A 20,252-nucleotide genomic window follows, 5' to 3' on the forward strand; every position below is an offset into this window, starting at 1 on the left:
ACACACACACACACACACACACACACACACACACACACACACACACACACACACAGTTGTAGTGTAATACTCACGTCCATGAACTCCACGTTTGCTTTGGGCCCCGTAGCCTCGTTCAGGATCTTTATGGCCACTGGGATCTTTACTGTCTCTCCTTCAGGGACCCAGATACCCTGAAATACACAGGCAGGGATAGTTACCACTGGGATCTTTACTGTCTTGCCCTCTGGGACCCAGATACCCTGAAATACACAGGCAGGGAGAGTTACCACTGGGATCTTTAATGTCTCTCTCTCTGGGACCCAGATACCCTGAAATACACAGGCAGGGAGAGTTACCACTGGGATCTTTACTGTCTCTCTCTCTGGGACCCAGATACCCTGAAATACACAGGCAGGGAGAGTTACCACTGGGATCTTTACTGTCTCTCTCTCTGGGACCCAGATACCCTGAAATACACAGGCAGGGAGAGTTACCACTGGGATCTTTACTGTCTCTCTCTCTGGGACCCAGATACCCTGAAATACACAGGCAGGTAGAGTTACCACTGGGATCTTTACTGTCTCTCTCTCTGGGACCCAGATACCCTGAAATACACAGGCAGGGAGAGTTACCACTGGGATCTTTACTGTCTCTCTCTCTGGGACCCAGATACCCTGAAATACACAGGCAGGGAGAGTTACCACTGGGATCTTTACTGTCTCTCTCTCTGGGACCCAGATACCCTGAAATACACAGGCAGGGAGAGTTACCACTGGGATCTTTACTGTCTTGCCCTCTGGGACCCAGATACCCTGAAATACACAGGCAGTGAGAGTTACCACTGGGATCTTTAATGTCTCTCTCTCTGGGACCCAGATACCCTGAAATACACAGGCAGGGAGAGTTACCACTGGGATCTTTACTGTCTCTCTCTCTGGGACCCAGATACCCTGAAATACACAGGCAGGGAGAGTTACCACTGGGATCTTTACTGTCTCTCTCTCTGGGACCCAGATACCCTGAAATACACAGGCAGGGAGAGTTACCACTGGGATCTTTACTGTCTCTCTCTCTGGGACCCAGATACCCTGAAATACACAGGCAGGTAGAGTTACCACTGGGATCTTTACTGTCTCTCTCTCTGGGACCCAGATACCCTGAAATACACAGGCAGGGAGAGTTACCACTGGGATCTTTACTGTCTCTCTCTCTGGGACCCAGATACCCTGAAATACACAGGCAGGGAGAGTTACCACTGGGATCTTTACTGTCTCTCTCTCTGGGACCCAGATACCCTGAAATACACAGGCAGGGAGAGTTACCACTGGGATCTTTACTGTCTCTCCTTCAGGGACCCAGATACCCTGAAATACACAGGCAGGGAGAGTTACCACTGGGATCTTTACTGTCTCTCTCTCTGGGACCCAGATACCCTGAAATACACAGGCAGGGAGAGTTACCACTGGGATCTTTACTGTCTCTCTCTCTGGGACCCAGATACCCTGAAATACACAGGCAGGGAGAGTTACCACTGGGATCTTTACTGTCTCTCCTTCAGGGACCCAGATACCCTGAAATACACAGGCAGGGAGAGTTACCACTGTTAAACACACACTCCTATGGACATATCAACAGACTTTGACACACTGAAAGGAGACACATAAACCCTTCCAACAATCTCAGAGAGTAGAAGCAATGTCAGAAATAATGAAAAAAGACAGACACTCACAAACATACACAGTATTACACACAGTCACACTGTCATCTGTCATATCAGGACAGAACCATGAACCAAAAATAACGAAAGGCAAAATAACGAAAGGCAAAATAACGAAAGGCAAAATAACGAAAGGCAAAATAACGAAAGGCAAAATAACGAAAGGCAAAATAACGAAAAGCACACTCACAAACAGAGGCACACTCACAAACAGCGGCACACTCACAAACAGAGGCACAACCAACCGTACCTTGTGGACTGTGCCGAAGGCTCCCGAGCCGAGGATCTTAACCCTCTTGAGCTCTGTCTCTTTGAGGATGCGAAGCTGGGCCTGGTTGGGGGCCGTGCCGCTAGGGGTCAGGGGCTCCACCAACTGGAACACACACACATACACACACACAGGCCCACATACACACACACACATACAAACGCACACACACACACCGAGAGGCGCACACACACACACACACACACATGGTCAATACCTCCATCAGCCGACCAATCAATACATATCTTAATGAGCCAATCAGCCTATCAGAGCCCTTCATATAGGTTTATCAACGACAGAATCAACCAGCTCAGCATCGGTCATCAAACACCATAATGAGACCATATATCTGTCAGTCAGTGTGTGTGTGTGTTCGTTTGTTGGTGTGTATGTGTGTGTCTCTCTATGTTCCTGTGTGTCTCTATGTTCCTGTTTGTCTCTATGTTCCTGTGTGTCTCTATGTCCCTGTGTCTCTCTGTTCCTGTGTGTGTGTGTGTGTGTCTCTATGTTCCTGTGTGTCTCTATGTTCCTGTGTGTCTCTATGTTCCTGTGTGTGTCTCTATGTTCCTGTGTGTCTCTATGTTCCTGTGTGTCTCTATGTTCCTGTGTGTCACTATGTTCATGTGTGTCTCTATGTTCATGTGTGTCTCTATGTTCCTGTGTGTCTCTATGTTCCTGTGTGTCTCTATGTTCCTGTGTGTCTCTATGTTCCTGTGTGTCACTATGTTCCTGTGTGTCTCTATGTTCCTGTGTGTCTCTCTATGTTCCTGTGTGTCTCTATGTTCCTGTGTGTCTCTATGTTCCTGTGTGTCTCTCTATGTTCCTGTGTGTCTCTATGTTCCTGTGTGTGTCTCTATGTTCCTGTGTGTCTCTATGTTCCTGTGTGTCACTATGTTCCTGTGTGTCTCTATGTTCCTGTGTGTCTCTCTATGTTCCTGTGTGTCTCTATGTTCCTGTGTGTCTCTATGTTCCTGTGTGTCTCTATGTTCCTGTGTGTCACTATGTTCCTGTGTGTCTCTATGTTCCTGTGTGTCTCTATGTCCCTGTGTGTGTCTCTATGTTCCTGTGTGTCTCTATGTTCCTGTGTGTCTCTATGTTCCTGTGTGTCTCTATGTTCCTGTGTGTCTCTATGTTCCTGTGTGTCTCTATGTTCCTGTGTGTCTCTATGTCCCTGTGTGTGTCTCTATGTTCCTGTGTGTCTCTATGTCCCTGTGTGTCTCTCTATGTTCCTGTGTGTCTCTATGTTCCTGTGTGTCTCTATGTTCCTGTGTGTCTCTATGTTCCTGTGTGTCTCTATGTTCCTGTGTGTCTCTCTATGTTCCTGTGTGTCTCTATGTTCCTGTGTGTCTCTATGTTCCTGTGTGTGTCTCTATGTCCCTGTGTGTCTCTATGTTCCTGTGTGTCTCTATGTTCCTGTGTGTCTCTATGTTCCTGTGTGTCTCTCTATGTCCCTGTGTGTCTCTATGTTCCTGTGTGTCTCTATGTTCCTGTGTGTCTCTATGTTCCTGTGTGTCTCTATGTCCCTGTGTGTCTCTATGTTCCTGTGTGTCTCTATGTTCCTGTGTGTCTCTATGTTCCTGTGTGTGTCTCTATGTTCCTGTGTGTCTCTATGTTCCTGTGTGTGTGTGTGTGTGTGTGTGTGTGTGTGTGTGTGTGTGTGTGTGTGTGTGTGTGTGTGTGTGTGTGTGTGTGTGTGTGTGTGTGTCTATGTTCCCTGCATGTGTGTCTCTGCTCACTGTGTGTGTGTCTCTATGTTCCTGTGTGTGTGTCTCTATGTTCCTGTGTGTGTGTGTGTCTTGTGTGTGTCTCTATGTTCCCTGTATGTGTGTCTCTGCTCGCTGTGTGTGTCTCTATGTTCCTGTGTGTGTGTGTGTCTTGTGTGTGTCTCTATGTTCCCTGTATGTGTGTCTCTGCTCGCTGTGTGCGTGTCTCTGAGTTCCTGTGTGTGTGTCTCTGCTCGCTGTCTGTGTGTCTCTATGTTCCTGTGTGTGTGTCTCTGAGTTCCTGTGTGTGTGTCTCTGAGTTCCTGTGTGTGTGTCTCTATGTTCCTGTGTGTGTGTCTCTGCTCGCTGTGTGTGTGTCTCTATGTTCCTGTGTGTGTGTGTCTCTATGTTCCTGTGTGTGTGTCTCTGCTCGCTGTGTGTGTGTGACTTGTGTGTGTGTGTCTCTGAGTACCTGTGTGTGTGTCTCTATGTTCCTGTGTGTGTGTCTCTGCCCGCTGTGTGTGTGTGTGTGTGTTGTGTGTGTGTGTCTCTATGTTCCTGTGTGTGTGTCTCTGCTCGCTGTGTGTGTGTGTGTGTGTGTGTGTGTGTGTGTGTGTGTGTGTGTGTGTGTGTGTGTGTGTGTGTGTGTGTGTGTGTGTGTGTGTGTGTGTGTGTCTCTCTCTATGTTCCTGTGTGTGTGTCTCTGCCCGCTGTGTGTGTGTGTGTCTTGTGTGTGTGTGTCTCTATGTTCCTGTGTGTGTGTCTCTGCTCGCTGTGTGTGTGTGTGTGTGTGTGTGTGTGTGTGTGTGTGTGTGTGTGTGTGTGTGTGTGTGTGTGTGTGTGTGTGTGTGTGTGTGTGTGTGTGTGTGTGTGTGTGTGTGTGTGTGTGTGTGTGTGTGTGTGTGTGTGTGTGTCTCTCTATGTTCCTGTGTGTGTGTCTCTGCCCGCTGTGTGTGTGTGTGTCTTGTGTGTGTGTGTCTCTATGTTCCTGTGTGTGTGTCTCTATGTTCCTGTGTGTGTCTCTGCCCGCTGTGTGTGTGTGTGTGTTGTGTGTGTGTGTCTCTATGTTCCTGTGTGTGTGTCTCTGCCCGCTGTGTGTGTGTGTGTCTTGTGTGTGTGTGTCTCTATGTTCCTGTGTGTGTGTCTCTGTTCGCTGTGTGTGTGTGTCTGTTTACTTCAATCAGTCAGGTGCATATATATAGATATTCAGTAGGATATAAAATCAGGATCACTGAGACGTTCACTGGGGTCCATGACATTGCCCACGGCTTTGCAAAGACACACTACACACACCCAGCGTCATTCAGAGTCATTATCATGTGTCTGATCTAGCATGTAAGCCCTGAGCTATTGCTAGTGGAAGTGAGCCAACAGTAGCATTGGCTGAAAGAGAGAAGGAGAGGGAGGGAATGGAGAGAGAAAGAGAGAGAGAGAGTGAATTGAGAGTGAGCGAGAGAGAGAGAGAGAGAGAGAGAGAGAGAGAGAATTGAGAGAGAGAGAGAAAGAGGGAGAGAGAGAGAGGGAGAGAGAGGGAGAGAGAAATAGAGAGTGAATTGAGAGAGAGAGAGAGGGAGAGGGAGAGAGAGAAAGAAAGAGAATTGAGAGAGAGTGAGAGAGAGAGAGAGAGAGGGGGAGGGAGAGAGAGAGAGAGGGAGGGAGGGAGAGAGAGAGCGAAAGAGAGAGAGAGAGAGAGGCAAGTTCTATTAATTTACTCTCTCTGCTATCCAACAGCCCTCCAGTCCAGTCATGGTCCCAATGAATAACAACAGCATGGCCCTCTCAGCATGTGAACCTACTACCACTCTATCACGGCCCTGAGCCCTCTCTCTGACACACACACACACTCCACTGGAGAATATCCCAGCCTGCCTGTGCCAGATGAGGTGGAGCAGCACGGCCCTGCAGAGGGGTGATAGATTTTACCATGCAGAGCTTGAAATGTGGCATTTACAGAATCAACAACAACAGCAACAAGAAACTCAATGCCCCCAAACCATAAAATAAGGTATTCCATTATCTGTGAGTGAGAGAGAGAGAGAGAGAGAGAGAGAGAGAGAGAGAGAGAGAGAGAGAGAGAGAGAGAGAGAGAGAGAGAGAGAGAGAGAGAGAGAGAGAGAGAGAGAGAGAGAGAGAGAGACAGAGACAGAGACAGAGACAGAGACAGAGACAGAGACAGAGACAGAGAGAGAGAGAGTTCTAAACATACCATAAATATGAGAGAGAATAATAAATAAAAAATAATGAAAGAAAGATGATTCCCAGTAAACCTGGACAAAAACAAAGACTAGGAGTCTAGAACAGTGAGGTGTTGTCTGGTGCCCTGGGACTGAAAATCTAATGCCTGACTTGAAATCAAGTAAGGGAGCTGTCCACTGGCCCACTCTAGCATGTGGTGCTGAAATGGCCCCTTGGCTCTGAACAGAGGAGAAGGGGAGGTGGAGCCCACAGAGCAAGCACAGTGGGACAACTAAACCTATTAGTGTTGCTCCAGCAGACAGACAAGGAGTCAATGTTCAAATCAGGGGTCAGGGGTCAAAGAGTAATCTGGGAAAGTCCTTGGTAGCTCCACACAGTCTCAGAGACAAGCATTTAAAAAAAATCTGTCTTCAAAAAGCCTTAGACCATATATTTTCATTCATCTGCCCCTTGTCTTAGAAGTTAGAGAAGAGTGAGGAAAGGAATATACATGTACATGCGAGAAAGAGATATATAAAAAGGGTTTCAAGAGTTGGATGGAGAGAGGAGAGAGGGAGAGGTGATAGAGAGAGAGGACATAGAGGAGCTAGACACAGAGAGTGGAGATATAGAGAGAGGAGAGGGAGAGGTGATAGAGAGAGAGGACATAGAGGAGCTAGACACAGAGAGTGGAGATATAGAGAGAGGAGAGGGAGAGGTGATAGAGAGAGAGGACATAGAGGAGCTAGACACAGAGAGTGGAGATAGAGAGAGGACAGAGAGAGGAGAGAGGGATAGGTGATAGAGAGAGAGGACATAGAGGAACTAGACACAGAGAGTGGAGATATAGAGTGAGGACAGAGAGAGGAGATATAGAGAGAGGACAGAGAGAGGAGAGAGGGAGAGGTGATAGAGAGAGAGGACATAGAGGAACTAGACACAGAGAGTGGAGATATAGAGAGAGGACAGAGAGAGGAGATATAGAGAGAGTACATAGAGAGACTCACCCTCTTCAACATATATATCAATGAATTTCGAGAGCACTAGAACATTCTGCAGCACCCGGTCTCACCCTACTAGAATCTGAAGTCAAATGTCTACTGTTTGCTGATGATCTGGTGCTTCTATTACCAACCAAGGAGGTCCTACAGCAACACCTAGATATTCTGCACAGATTCTGCCAGACCTGGGCCCTGACAGTAAATCTCAGTAAGACCAAGATAATGGTGTTCCAAAAAAGGTCCAGTCGCCAGGACCACAAATACAAATTCCATCTAGACACCGTTGCCCTAGAGCACACAAAAAACTATACATAGCTCAGCCTAAACATCAGCACCACAAGTAACGAGCACCACGATCTGAGAGACAAGGCAAGAAGGGCCTTCTATGCCATCAAAAGGAACATAAAATTCAACATCTGGCTAAAAATACTTGACTCAGTCAAAGAACCCATTGCCCTTTATGGTTGTGAGGTCTGGGGTCCGCTCACCAACCAAGATTTCACAAAATGGGATAAACACCAAATTGAGACTCTGCATGCAGAATTCAGCATGAAAAAATATCCTCCGTGTACAACGTAGAAAACCAAATAATGCATGCAGAGCAGAATTAAGCCGATAACCACTAATGATCAAAATCCAGAAAAGAGCCGTTAAATTCTACAACCACCTAAAAGGAAGCAATTCCCAAACCTTCCATAACAAAGCCATCACCTACAGAGAGATGAACCTGGAGAAGAGTCCCCTAAGCAAGCTGGTCCTGGGGCTCTGTTCACAAACACAAACAGACCCCACAGAGCCCCAGGACAGCACCACAATTAGACCCAACCAAATCATGAGAAAACAAAAAGATAATTACTTGACACATTGGAAAGAATTAACAAACAAAACAGAGCAAACTAGAATGCTATTTGGCCCTAAACAGATAGTACACAGTGGCAGAATACATGACCACTGTGACTGACCCAAACTTAAGGAAAGCTTTGACTATGTACAGACTCAGTGAGCATAGCCTTTCTATTGAGAAAGGCCACTGTAGGCAGACCTGGCTCTCAAGAGGAGACAGGCTATGTGCACACTGCCCACAAAATGAGGTGGAAACTGAGCTGCACTTCCTAACCTCCTGCCCAATGTATGACCATATTAGAGACACATATTTCCCTCAGATTACATAGATCCACAAAGAATTCAAAAACAAACCCAATTTTGATAAACTCCCATATCTACTGGGTGAAATACCACAGTGTGCCATCACAGCAGCAAGATTTGTGACCTGTTGCCACAAGAAAAGGGCAACCAGTGAAGAACAAATATCATTGTAAATACAACCCATATTTATGGTTATTTATTTTCCCTTTTGTACTTTAACCATTTGTACAACGTAACAACACTGTAGATAGACATAATATGACATTTGTAATGTCTTTATTCTTTTGAAACTTCTATGAGTGTAATGTTTACTGTTAATTTTTATTGTTTATTTCACTTTTGTATATGTATCTACCTCACTTGCTTTGGCAATGTTAACACATGTTTCCCATGCCAATAAAGCCCCTTGAATTGAATTGAGTGGAGATATAGAGGAGATATAGATATCTCTCTGTCTCTCTCATCTCTGTCTCTCTAATCTCTGTCTCTCTGTCTGTCTCATCTCTGTCACGTTCGTTGGAATGAATATCGGACAAGGCGCAGCGGATGTTGAGTTCCACATTATTTATTAGAAAGTGAAACTAAGCAAAGACAAAAACAAATAAACAATAAACTAACAACGAACCGTGACTACAGAGATGCTACGTGCAATAACTCAAAAACAATATCCCATAACACACAGGTGGAAAAAGGCTACCTAAATATGATCCCCAATTAGAGACAACAATTACCAGCTGCCTCTAATTGGGAATCATACCAATCACCAACATAGAAAACAAGACTAGAACCCCACACAGAAAATATGAACGAGACTAACCCCCTAGTCACGCCCTGACCAACTCTACCATAGAAAATAAAGGCTTTCTATGGTCAGGACAATATCTCTCTGTCTCTGTCTCTGTCTCTGTCTCTGTCTCTGTCTCTGTCTCTGTCTCTGTCTCTGTCTCTGTCTCTGTCTCTGTCTCTGTCTCTGTCTCTCTCTCTCTCTCTCTGTCTCTCTCTCTCTCTTTCTCTCTCTCTCTCTCTCTCTCTCTCTCTCTCTCTCTCTCTCTCTCTCTCTCTCTCTCTCTCTCTCTCTCCCTCTCTCCCTCTCTCCCTCTCTCCCTCTCTCCCTCTCTCCCTCTCTCCCTCTCTCTCTCCCTCTCTCTCTCTAACCTTCTACAGAGAGACAGGTGTCATATTCTAAATTCTTCATTCATGGCCAGTGACTAAAGTGTATCATTAGTTGTCAATAGTGCAATCACTTCACTCAGCACTCTCTGAAAAAACTCACTGTTTCATCAGCCAGAAGAAGAGATGAGAAGGGCTGCTGGACAGCATAGCACATCAAAACCCCCATTTCAACCAATCAGAGAGGAAAAGGGCTGCATACCACCCTGCATACCACCCTGCATACCACTGCTGGCTTGCTTCTGAAGCTAAGCAGGGTTGGTCCTGGTCAGTCCCTGGATGGGAGACCAGATGCTGCTGGAAGTGGTGTTGGAGGGCCAGTAGGAGGCACTCTTTCCTCTGGTCTAAAAAAAAATATCCCAATGCCCCAGGGCAGTGATTGGGGACACTGCCCTGTGTAGGGTGCCGTCTTTCGGATGGGACGTTAAACGGGTGTCCTGACTCTCTGAGGTCATTAAAGATCCCATGGCACTTATCGTAAGAGTAGGGGTGTTAACCCCGGTGTCCTGGCTAAATTCCCAATCTGGCCCTCAAACCATCATGGTCACCTAATAATCCCCAGTTTACAATTGGCTCATTCATCCCCCTCCTCTCCCCTGTAACTATTCCCCAGGTCGTTGCTGCAAATGAGAATGTGTTCTCAGTCAACTTACCTGGTAAAATAACGGTAAAATAAAAAAATTAAAAAGAGAGGAGAAGGGCTGCTGGATAGCATAGCACATCAACAACCCCATTTCAACCAATCAGAGAGGAGAAGGGCTGCTGGACAGCATAGCACATCAAAACCCACATTTCAACCAATCAGAGAGGAGAAGGGCTGCTGGACAGCATAGCACATCAAAACCACTCCTTTCAACCAATCAGAGAGGAGAAGGGCTGCTGGACAGCATAGCACATCAAAACCCTCCTTTCAACCAATCAGAGAGGAGAAGGGCTGCTGGACAGCATAGCACATCAAAACCACTCCTTTCAACCAATCAGAGAGGAGAAGGGCTGCTGGACAGCATAGCACATCAAAACCCTCCTTTCAACCAATCAGAGAGGAGAAGGGCTGCTGGACAGCATAGCACATCAAAACCCTCCTTTCAACCAATCAGAGAGGAGAAGGGCTGCTGGACAGCATAGCACATCAAAACCACTCCTTTCAACCAATCAGAGAGGAGAAGGGCTGCTGAACAGCATAGCACATCAAAACCTTCCTTTCAACCAATCAGAGAGGAGAAGGGCTGCTGGACAGCATAGCACATCAAAACCACTCCTTTCAACCAATCAGAGAGGAGAAGGGCTGCTGGACAGCATAGCACATCAAAACCACTCCTTTCAACCAATCAGAGAGGAGATGGGCTGCTGGACAGCATAGCACATCAAACCCCTCCTTTTGTGATTCTTTCTTTCAACCAATCAGAGACGATGTACACAGGTCATTTAGTATGCTGGGGAGGTATATGAGGGGAGGTGGCGAGGAGGGGAGGTGGGGAGGAGGGGGAGTGGGGAGGAGGGGAGGAGGAGTGGAGGGGAGGAGGGGAGTGGGGATGTATTCAAAGTGTATGTGTTAGGGTCACAGGGTGTGTGTGTGTGTGTGTGTGTGTGTGTGTGTGTGTGTGTGTGTGTGTGTGTGTGTGTGTGTGTGTGTTTGTGTGTTTGTGTGTGTGTGTGCGTGTGTGTGTGTGTGTGTGTGTGTGTGTGTGTGTGTGTGTGTGTGTGTGTGTGTGTGTGTGTTTAAGTGGGCTTGGTAGACTGGGCAGTAGTCCCAGATCGTCACCCCCCTGACCCCCCCCCCACCTCTTTCTACCCCCAGGCATACTGACAGACAGACAGACAGACAGACAGACAGACAGACAGACAGACAGACAGGCAGACAGGCAGACTGACAGACCCCCCCACCACCACAATAAGATCCAGCATTATGGATATGAATTAGTGTCCACTAAGACTCTCCCTTGTCAGAGGAAGAGTGATTGGGATGTTTCTCCGTCAGCCTCTCTGTGCTGCAGCGCTGTGGGACTGCAGCAGGCGGGGCTGGACACGTCTCCAGACTGACAGCTGTCTATAACACTGTCCTTTCACCTGTACATTATCCTAACGCTCCCCGACAGCTCCTATTCTGGAATGGAACTGGGAGGCCAGGTCAGCTGCGGGCGCGCGCACACACACACACACACACACACACACACACACACACACACACACACACACACACACACACACACACACACACACACACACACACACACACACACACACACACACACACACACACACACACACACACACACACACACACACACACAAGTGAACGCACACACACACACACACACATCCCCTCCAATGAATACCAAGTGTATTCTCCACTCTAGTAATAAATCCTTGGAACTTCATCTCAATGCTCAAACAACGAGAGATGGAGAAGATATAATGTTGAGGTGGTTGTATACTTTATGGGTCAGTTAAATATTCTGTCCAAGGTTTAGCAAGCTACGGTGTGGAGTTAAACAGTTTGGAAGTCTCCATTTTGACACAGTGCACTACGATGTGTAGAGTACATGTGGAGCTACTGTCTCTTGTTCAACACCATGTCAGGGTTTACAGACATCGTATCCTTTTCAGATATACATAAAGTACATGCTGTGAAATCCTTCACATAATATCCACTCATAACCCCACACCAGTATAGGAATGTAATGTCTAATTCCCTGAGCTGATTGGTTGAGTCACAATGAACCCTGGATGACCCTTGATCCCTCACCTCTGTCTCCAGGAAGCGGCGCAGAGCCCTCTTCTTCTTGATGCTCTTACGGCGCACGTAGACCGCCACGCTCAGCGCCACGATGACGATGACAAACAGAGCACCGATCACCAGGGCCGCGATCAGGGGCGTCCTGCAGACAGTCAGAGACCCGTATGTCACCAACACGTATGGCTCCAGTACATTATGGAACTGTGTGTGTGTGTGTGTGTGTGTGTGTGTGTGTGTGTGTGTGTGTGTGTGTGTGTGTGTGTGTGTGTGTGTGTGTGTGTGTGTGTGTGTGTGTTATACATAATGACGTTCTGTGAAGTATTATTCATAATGGAGTACTGTGAAGTATTATTCATAATGACGTACTGTTAAGTATTATTCATAATGACGTACTGTTAAGTATTATTCATAATGAAGTACTGTGAAGTATTATTCATAATGGAGTACTGTGAAGTATTATTCATAATGAAGTACTGTGAAGTATTATTCATAATGAAGTACTGTGAAGTATTATACATGATGAAATACTGTGAAGTATTATACATAATGAAAGTACTGTGAAGTATTATTCATAATGAAGTTCTGTGAAGTATTATTCATAATGAAGTACGGTGAAGTATTATTCATAATGGAGTATTGTGAAGTATTATTCATAATGAAGTACTGTGAAGTATTATTCATAATGAAGTACGGTGAAGTATTATTCATAATGGAGTATTGTGAAGTATTATTCATAATGAAGTACTGTGAAGTATTATTCATAATGAAGTACTGTGAAGTATTATACATGATGAAATACTGTGAAGTATTATACATAATGAAAGTACTGTGAAGTATTATTCATAATGAAGTTCTGTGAAGTATTATACATAATGAAAGTACTGTGAAGTATTATTCATAATGAAGTTCTGTGAAGTATTATTCATAATGAAGTACTGTGTATGTTGAGGAGATACAGCTCTGTCCATTGAGTCTCCTTTTAGCTATGTGCCTTTGTAGCATCTAATAAATCTAATAAATCAGCAATGTTATTTTCAATACCTCTAACAGGATTTTTTCATCTTCCTTTTAAATGTTTGCTAACCCTCTCCTCTCTTAAACATTCCCTCCCTCCCTCCCTCCCTCCCTCCCTCCCTCCCTCCCTCCCTCCCTCCCTCCCTCCCTCCCTCCCTCCCTCCCTCCCTCCCTCCCTCCCTCCCTCCATCCTCTTTCCTTCCCTCTCTCCCTCTATCCTTCCCTCCCTCTCTCTATCCCTCTATCCTTCCTTCCTTCCCCCCCCTCTCTCTATCCCTCTAGCTTTCCCTCCCTCTCTCTATCCTTCCATCCTCTTTCCTTCCTTCTATACCTCTACCCTATCCTCCCTGTCTCTTTCCCTCTATCCTTCCATCCCTCTCTCTATACCTCTACCCTATCCTCCCTCTCTCTTTCCCTCTATCCTTCCATCCCTCTCTCTATACCTCTACCCTATCCTCCCTCTCTCTATCCCTCTATCCTTCCATCCCTCTCTCTATCCCTCTACCCTATCCTCCCTCTCTCTATACCTCTACCCTATCCTCCCTCTCTCTACCCCTCTATCCTTCCATCCCTCTCTCTTTCCCTCTATCCTTCCATCCCTCTCTCTATCCCTCTACCCTATCCTCCCTCTCTCTATCCCTCTACCCTATCCTCCCTCTCTCTTTCCCTCTATCCTTCCATCCCTCTCTCTATACCTCTACCCTATCCTCCCTCTCTCTATCCCTCTACCCTATCCTCCCTCTCTCTTTCCCTCTATCCTTCCATCCCTCTCTCTATACCTCTACCCTATCCTCCCTCTCTCTATCCCTCTATCCTTCCATCCCTCTCTCTATACCTCTACCCTATCCTCCCTCTCTCTATACCTCTACCCTATCCTCCCTCTCTCTATCCCTCTATCCTTCCATCCCTCTCTCTATACCTCTACCCTATCCTCCCTCTCTCTTTCCCTCTATCCTTCCCTCCCTCTCTCTATCCCTCTATCCTTCCCTCCCTCTCTCTATCCCTCTACCCTTCCCTCCCTCTCTCTATCCCTCTATCCTTCCCTCCCTCTCTCTATCCCCCTATCCTTCCCTCCCTCTCTCTATCCCTCTATCCTTCCCTCCCTCTCTCTATCCCCCTATCCTTCCCTCCCTCTCTCTATCCCTCTATCCTTCCCTCCCTCTCTCTATCCCTCTACCCTATCCCCCCTCTCTCTATCCCTCTACCCTATCCTCCCTCTCTCTATACCTCTACCCTATCCTCCCTCTCTCTTTCCCTCTATCCTTCCCTCCCTCTCTCTATCCCTCTATCCTTCCCTCCCTCTCTCTATCCCTCTACCCTATCCTCCCTCTCTCTATACCTCTACCCTATCCTCCCTCTCTCTTTCCCTCTATCCTTCCCTCCCTCTCTCTATCCCTCTATCCTTCCCTCCCTCTCTCTATCCCTCTACCCTATCCTCCCTCTCTCTATACCTCTACCCTATCCTCCCTCTCTCTTTCCCTCTATCCTTCCCTCCCTCTCTCTATCCCTCTATCCTTCCCTCCCTCTCTCTATCCCTCTACCCTATCCTCCCTCTCTCTATACCTCTACCCTATCCTCCCTCTCTCTTTCCCTCTATCCTTCCCTCCCTCTCTCTATCCCTCTATCCTTCCCTCCCTCTCTCTATCCCTCTACCCTATCCTCCCTCTCTCTATCCCTCTACCCTATCCTCCCTCTCTCTATCCCTCTATCCTTCCCTCCCTCTCTCTATCCCTCTATCCTTCCCTCCCTCTCTCTATCCCTCTACCCTATCCTCCCTCTCTCTATACCTCTACCCTATCCTCCCTCTCTCTTTCCCTCTATCCTTCCCTCCCTCTCTCTATCCCTCTACCCTATCCTCCCTCTCTCTATACCTCTACCCTATCCTCCCTCTCTCTTTCCCTCTATCCTTCCCTCCCTCTCTCTTTCCCTCTATCCTTCCCTCCCTCTCTCTATCCCTCTACCCTTCCTCCCTCTCTCTATACCTCTACCCTATCCTCCCTCTCTCTATCCCTCTATCCTTCCATCCCTCTCTCTATCCCTCTATCCTTCCCTCCCTCTCTCTATCCCTCTACCCTATCCTCCCTCTCTCTATACCTCTACCCTATCCTCCCTCTCTCTTTCCCTCTATCCTTCCCTCCCTCTCTCTTTCCCTCTATCCTTCCCTCCCTCTCTCTATCCCTCTACCCTATCCTCCCTCTCTCTATACCTCTACCCTATCCTCCCTCTCTCTATCCCTCTACCCTATCCTCCCTCTCTCTATACCTCTACCCTATCCTCCCTCTCTCTATCCCTCTACCCTATCCTCCCTCTCTCTATCCCTCTATCCTTCCATCCCTCTCTCTATACCTCTACCCTATCCTCCCTCTCTCTATCCCTCTATCCTTCCATCCCTCTCTCTATACCTCTACCCTATCCTCCCTCTCTCTATACCTCTACCCTATCCTCCCTCTCTCTATCCCTCTATCCTTCCATCCCTCTCTCTATACCTCTATCCTTCCATCCCTCTCTCTATACCTCTACCCTATCCTCCCTCTCTCTATACCTCTATCCTTCCATCCCTCTCTCTATACCTCTACCCTATCCTCCCTCTCTCTATACCTCTACCCTATCCTCCCTCTCTCTATACCTCTATCCTTCCATCCCTCTCTCTATACCTCTACCCTATCCTCCCTCTCTCTATACCTCTACCCTATCCTCCCTCTCTCTATACCTCTATCCTTCCCTCCCTCTCTCTATACCTCTACCCTATCCTCCCTCTCTCTATACCTCTATCCTTCCATCCCTCTCTCTATACCTCTACCCTATCCTCCCTCTCTCTATACCTCTACCCTATCCTCCCTCTCTCTATACCTCTATCCTTCCATCCCTCTCTCTATACCTCTATCCTTCCATCCCTCTCTCTATACCTCTACCCTATCCTCCCTCTCTCTATCCCTCTATCCTTCCATCCCTCTCTCTATACCTCTACCCTATCCTCCCTCTCTCTATACCTCTACCCTATCCTCCCTCTCTCTATCCCTCTATCCTTCCATCCCTCTCTCTATACCTCTACCCTATCCTCCCTCTCTCTATACCTCTACCCTATCCCTCCCTCTCTCTATCCCTCTATCCTTCCATCCCTCTCTCTATACCTCTATCCTTCCATCCCTCTCTCTATCCTCTACCCTATCCCTCCCTCTCTCTATCCCTCTATCCTTCCATCCCTCTCTCTATACCTCTACCCTATCCTCCCTCTCTCTATCCTCTACCCTATCCTCCCTCTCTCTATACCTCTATCCCTCCATCCCTCTCTCTATCCTCTACCCTATCCCTCCCTCTCTCTATCCTCTATCCTTCCATCCCTCTCTCTATCCTCTACCCTATCCTCCCTCTCTCTATCCTCTACCCTATCCCTCCCTCTCTCTATCCTCTATCCCTCCATCCCTCTCTCTATCCTCTACCCTATCCTCCCTCTCTCTATCCTCTACCCTATCCTCCCTCTCTCTATACCTCTATCCTATCCCTCCCTCTCTCTATCCTCTACCCTATCCTCCCTCTCTCTATCCTCTACCCTATCCTCCCTCTCTCTATCCTCTATCCCTCCATCCCTCTCTCTATCCTCTATCCCTCCATCCCTCTCTCTATCCTCTACCCTATCCTCCCTCTCTCTATACCTCTATCCTTCCATCCCTCTCTCTATACCTCTACCCTATCCTCCCTCTCTCTATCCCTCTACCCTATCCTCCCTCTCTCTATACCTCTATCCCTTCCATCCCTCTCTCTATCCTCTACCCTATCCTCCCTCTCTCTATCCTCTATCCTTCCATCCCTCTCTCTATCCTCTACCCTATCCTCCCTCTCTCTATCCTCTACCCTATCCTCCCTCTCTCTATCCTCTATCCCTCCATCCCTCTCTCTATCCTCTACCCTATCCTCCCTCTCTCTATCCTCTACCCTATCCTCCCTCTCTCTATCCTCTCCTATCCCTCCTCTCTCTATCCTCTACCCTATCCTCCCTCTCTCTATCCTCTATCCCTCCATCCCTCTCTCTATCCTCTACCCTATCCTCCCTCTCTCTATACCTCTACCCTATCCTCCCTCTCTCTATACCTCTATCCCTCCATCCCTCTCTCTATCCTCTACCCTATCCTCCCTCTCTCTATCCTCTACCCTATCCTCCCTCTCTCTATCCTATCCCTCCATCCCTCTCTCTATCCTCTACCCTATCCTCCCTCTCTCTATCCTCTACCCTATCCTCCCTCTCTCTATCCTCTATCCCTCCATCCCTCTCTCTATCCTCTACCCTATCCTCCCTCTCTCTATCCTCTACCCTATCCTCCCTCTCTCTATACCTCTATCCTTCCATCCCTCTCTCTATACCTCTACCCTATCCTCCCTCTCTCTATCCCTCTACCCTATCCTCCCTCTCTCTATACCTCTACCCTATCCTCCCTCTCTCTATACCTCTATCCTTCCTCCCTCTCTCATACCTCTACCCTATCCCTCCCTCCCTCCTTCCCTCTATCCTATCCCTCCCTCTCTCTATCCTCTATCCTTCCCTCCCTCTCTCTATCCCTCTACCCTCCATCCCTCTCTCTATCCCTCTATCCCTCCCTCCCTCTCTCTATCCCCCTATCCCTCCATCCCTCTCTCTATCCCTCTATCCCTCCCTCCCTCTCTCTATCCCTCCATCCCTCCCTGCCTCCCTCTCTCTATCCCTCCATCCCTCCTCCCTCTCCTATCCCTCTACCCTATCCTCCCTCTCTCTATCCCTCTACCCTATCCTCCCTCTCTCTATACCTCTACCCTATCCTCCCTCTCTCTATCCCTCTATCCTTCCTCCCTCTCTCTATCCCTCTATCCTTCCTCCCTCTCTCTATCCCTCTACCCTATCCTCCCTCTCTCTATACCTCTACCCTATCCTCCTCTCTCTATCCCTCTATCCTATCCCTCCCTCTCTCTATCCCTCTATCCTTCCATCCCTCTCTCTATCCCTCTACCCTATCCTCCATCCCTCCTCCTCTATCCTATCCTCCCTCCATCCCTCCATCCTCCTCCCTCTCTCTATCCCTCTATCCCTCCTCCCTCTCTCCTATCCCTCTACCCTATCCTCCCTCTCTCTATCCCTCCATCCTCTCCTCCCTCTATCCTATCCCTCCTCCCATCCCTCTATCCTATCCCTCCTCTCCTATCCCTCTACCCTATCCTCCCTCTCTCTATCCCTCTACCCTATCCTCCCTCTCTCTATCCCTCTATCCCTCCTCCCTCTCTCTATCCCTCTATCCTTCCTCCCTCTCTCTATCCCTCTACCCTATCCTCCCTCTCTCTATCCTCTCCCTATCCTCCCTCTCTCTATCCCTCTACCCTTCCTCCCTCTCTCTATCCCTCTCCCTATCCTCCCTCTCTCTATCCTCTATCCTATCCCTCCCTCTCTCTATCCCTCTCCCATCCTCCCTCTCTCTATCCTCTACCCTCCTCCCTCTCTCTATCCTCTACCCTCCATCCCTCCTCTCTCTATCCTCATCCCTCTCCCTATCCTCCCTCCTCCTCTATCCCTCTACCCTATCCTCCCTCTCTCTATCCTCTACCCTATCCTCCCTCTCTCTATCCCTCTATCCTTCCTCCCTCTCTCTATCCCTCTATCCTATCCTCCCTCTCTCTATCCCTCTACCCTATCCTCCCTCTCTCTATCCTCTACCCTATCCCTCCCTCTCTCTATCCCTCTACCCTATCCTCCCTCTCTCTATCCCTCTACCCTATCCCCTCCTCATCCTCTCCCTATCCTCCTCCTCTATCCCTATCCTCCATCCCTCTCTCTATACCTCTACCCTATCCTCCCTCTCTCTATCCCTCTATCCTTCCATCCCTCTCTCTATCCTCTACCCTATCCTCCCTCTCTCTATCCTCTACCCTATCCTCCCTCTCTCTATCCCTCTATCCTTCCATCCCTCTCTCTATCCCTCTATCCTTCCATCCCTCTCTCTATCCCTCTACCCTATCCCTCCCTCTCTCTATCCCTCTATCCCTTCCATCCCTCTCTCTATCCCTCTACCCTATCCTCCCTCTCTCTATCCTCTACCCTATCCTCCCTCTCTCTATCCTCTATCCCTTCCATCCCTCTCTCTATACCTCTATCCCTATCCTCCCTCTCTCTATCCTCTACCCTATCCTCCCTCTCTCTATCCTCTACCCTATCCCTCCCTCTCTCTATCCCTCTACCCTATCCTCCCTCTCTCTATCCCTCTACCCTTCCATCCCTCTCTCTATCCTCTACCCTATCCTCCCTCTCTCTATACCTCTACCCTATCCTCCCTCTCTCTATCCCTCTATCCTTCCATCCCTCTCTCTATACCTCTATCCTTCCATCCCTCTCTCTATCCTCTACCCTATCCTCCCTCTCTCTATCCCTCTATCCTTCCATCCCTCTCTCTATCCTCTACCCTATCCTCCCTCTCTCTATCCTCTACCCTTCCTCCCTCTCTCTATCCCTCTATCCTTCCATCCCTCTCTCTATCCTCTACCCTATCCTCCCTCTCTCTATCCCTCTACCCTATCCTCCCTCTCTCTATCCCTCTATCCTTCCATCCCTCTCTCTATCCCTCTATCCTTCCATCCCTCTCTCTATCCTCTATCCCTTCCATCCCTCTCTCTATCCCTCTATCCTTCCATCCCTCTCTCTATCCTCTACCCTTCCATCCCTCTCTCTATCCTCTACCCTATCCTCCCTCTCTCTATCCTCTATCCTTCCATCCCTCTCTCTATCCTCTATCCTATCCCTCCCTCTCTCTATCCTCTATCCTTTCCCTCCATCCCTCCTCCTCTATCCTATCCCTCCATCCTCCCTCCTCTATCCTATCCCTCCATCCCTCCTCCTCTATCCTCTCCCTCCATCCCTCTCTCTATCCTCTCCATCCTCCCTCTCTCTATCCTCTATCCTTCCATCCCTCTCTCTATCCTCTACCCTATCCTCCCTCTCTCTATCCTCTACCCTTCCTCCCTCTCTCTATCCCTCTATCCTTCCATCCCTCTCTCTATCCTCTATCCTTCCATCCCTCTCTCTATCCTCTACCCTATCCCCCTCTCTCTATCCCTCTATCCTTCCATCCCTCTCTCTATCCCTCTACCCTATCCTCCCTCTCTCTATCCCTCTACCCTATCCTCCCTCTCTCTATCCTCTATCCTTCCATCCCTCTCTCTATCCTCTATCCTTCCATCCCTCTCTCTATCCTCTATCCTTCCATCCCTCTCTCTATCCTCTACCCTATCCTCCCTCTCTCTATCCTCTACCCTATCCTCCCTCTCTCTATCCTCTATCCTTCCATCCCTCTCTCTATCCCTCTACCCTATCCTCCCTCTCTCT

General features: G+C 48.2%; 1 protein-coding gene across 2 annotated transcripts in view; it reads right to left on the minus strand.

Annotated features, from left to right (window-relative positions):
- LOC129859946 (receptor tyrosine-protein kinase erbB-4-like) overlaps nt 1–20,252 on the minus strand; it is a 113,321-nt gene that overhangs the window by 81,487 nt on the left and 11,582 nt on the right. For both annotated transcript variants that reach the window (XM_055930223.1, XM_055930222.1), the window contains exons 4-6: nt 11,909–12,041; nt 1,950–2,072; nt 75–173 (exon numbers count right to left, since the gene is read on the minus strand). In XM_055930223.1, coding sequence (XP_055786198.1) covers nt 75–173; nt 1,950–2,072; nt 11,909–12,041 — 355 coding nt within the window. The remainder of the gene's footprint in view (nt 1–74; nt 174–1,949; nt 2,073–11,908; nt 12,042–20,252) is intronic.

This window comes from Salvelinus fontinalis, chromosome 7, assembly GCF_029448725.1.
Source record: "Salvelinus fontinalis isolate EN_2023a chromosome 7, ASM2944872v1, whole genome shotgun sequence".
Lineage (NCBI taxonomy): Eukaryota > Metazoa > Chordata > Actinopteri > Salmoniformes > Salmonidae > Salvelinus > Salvelinus fontinalis.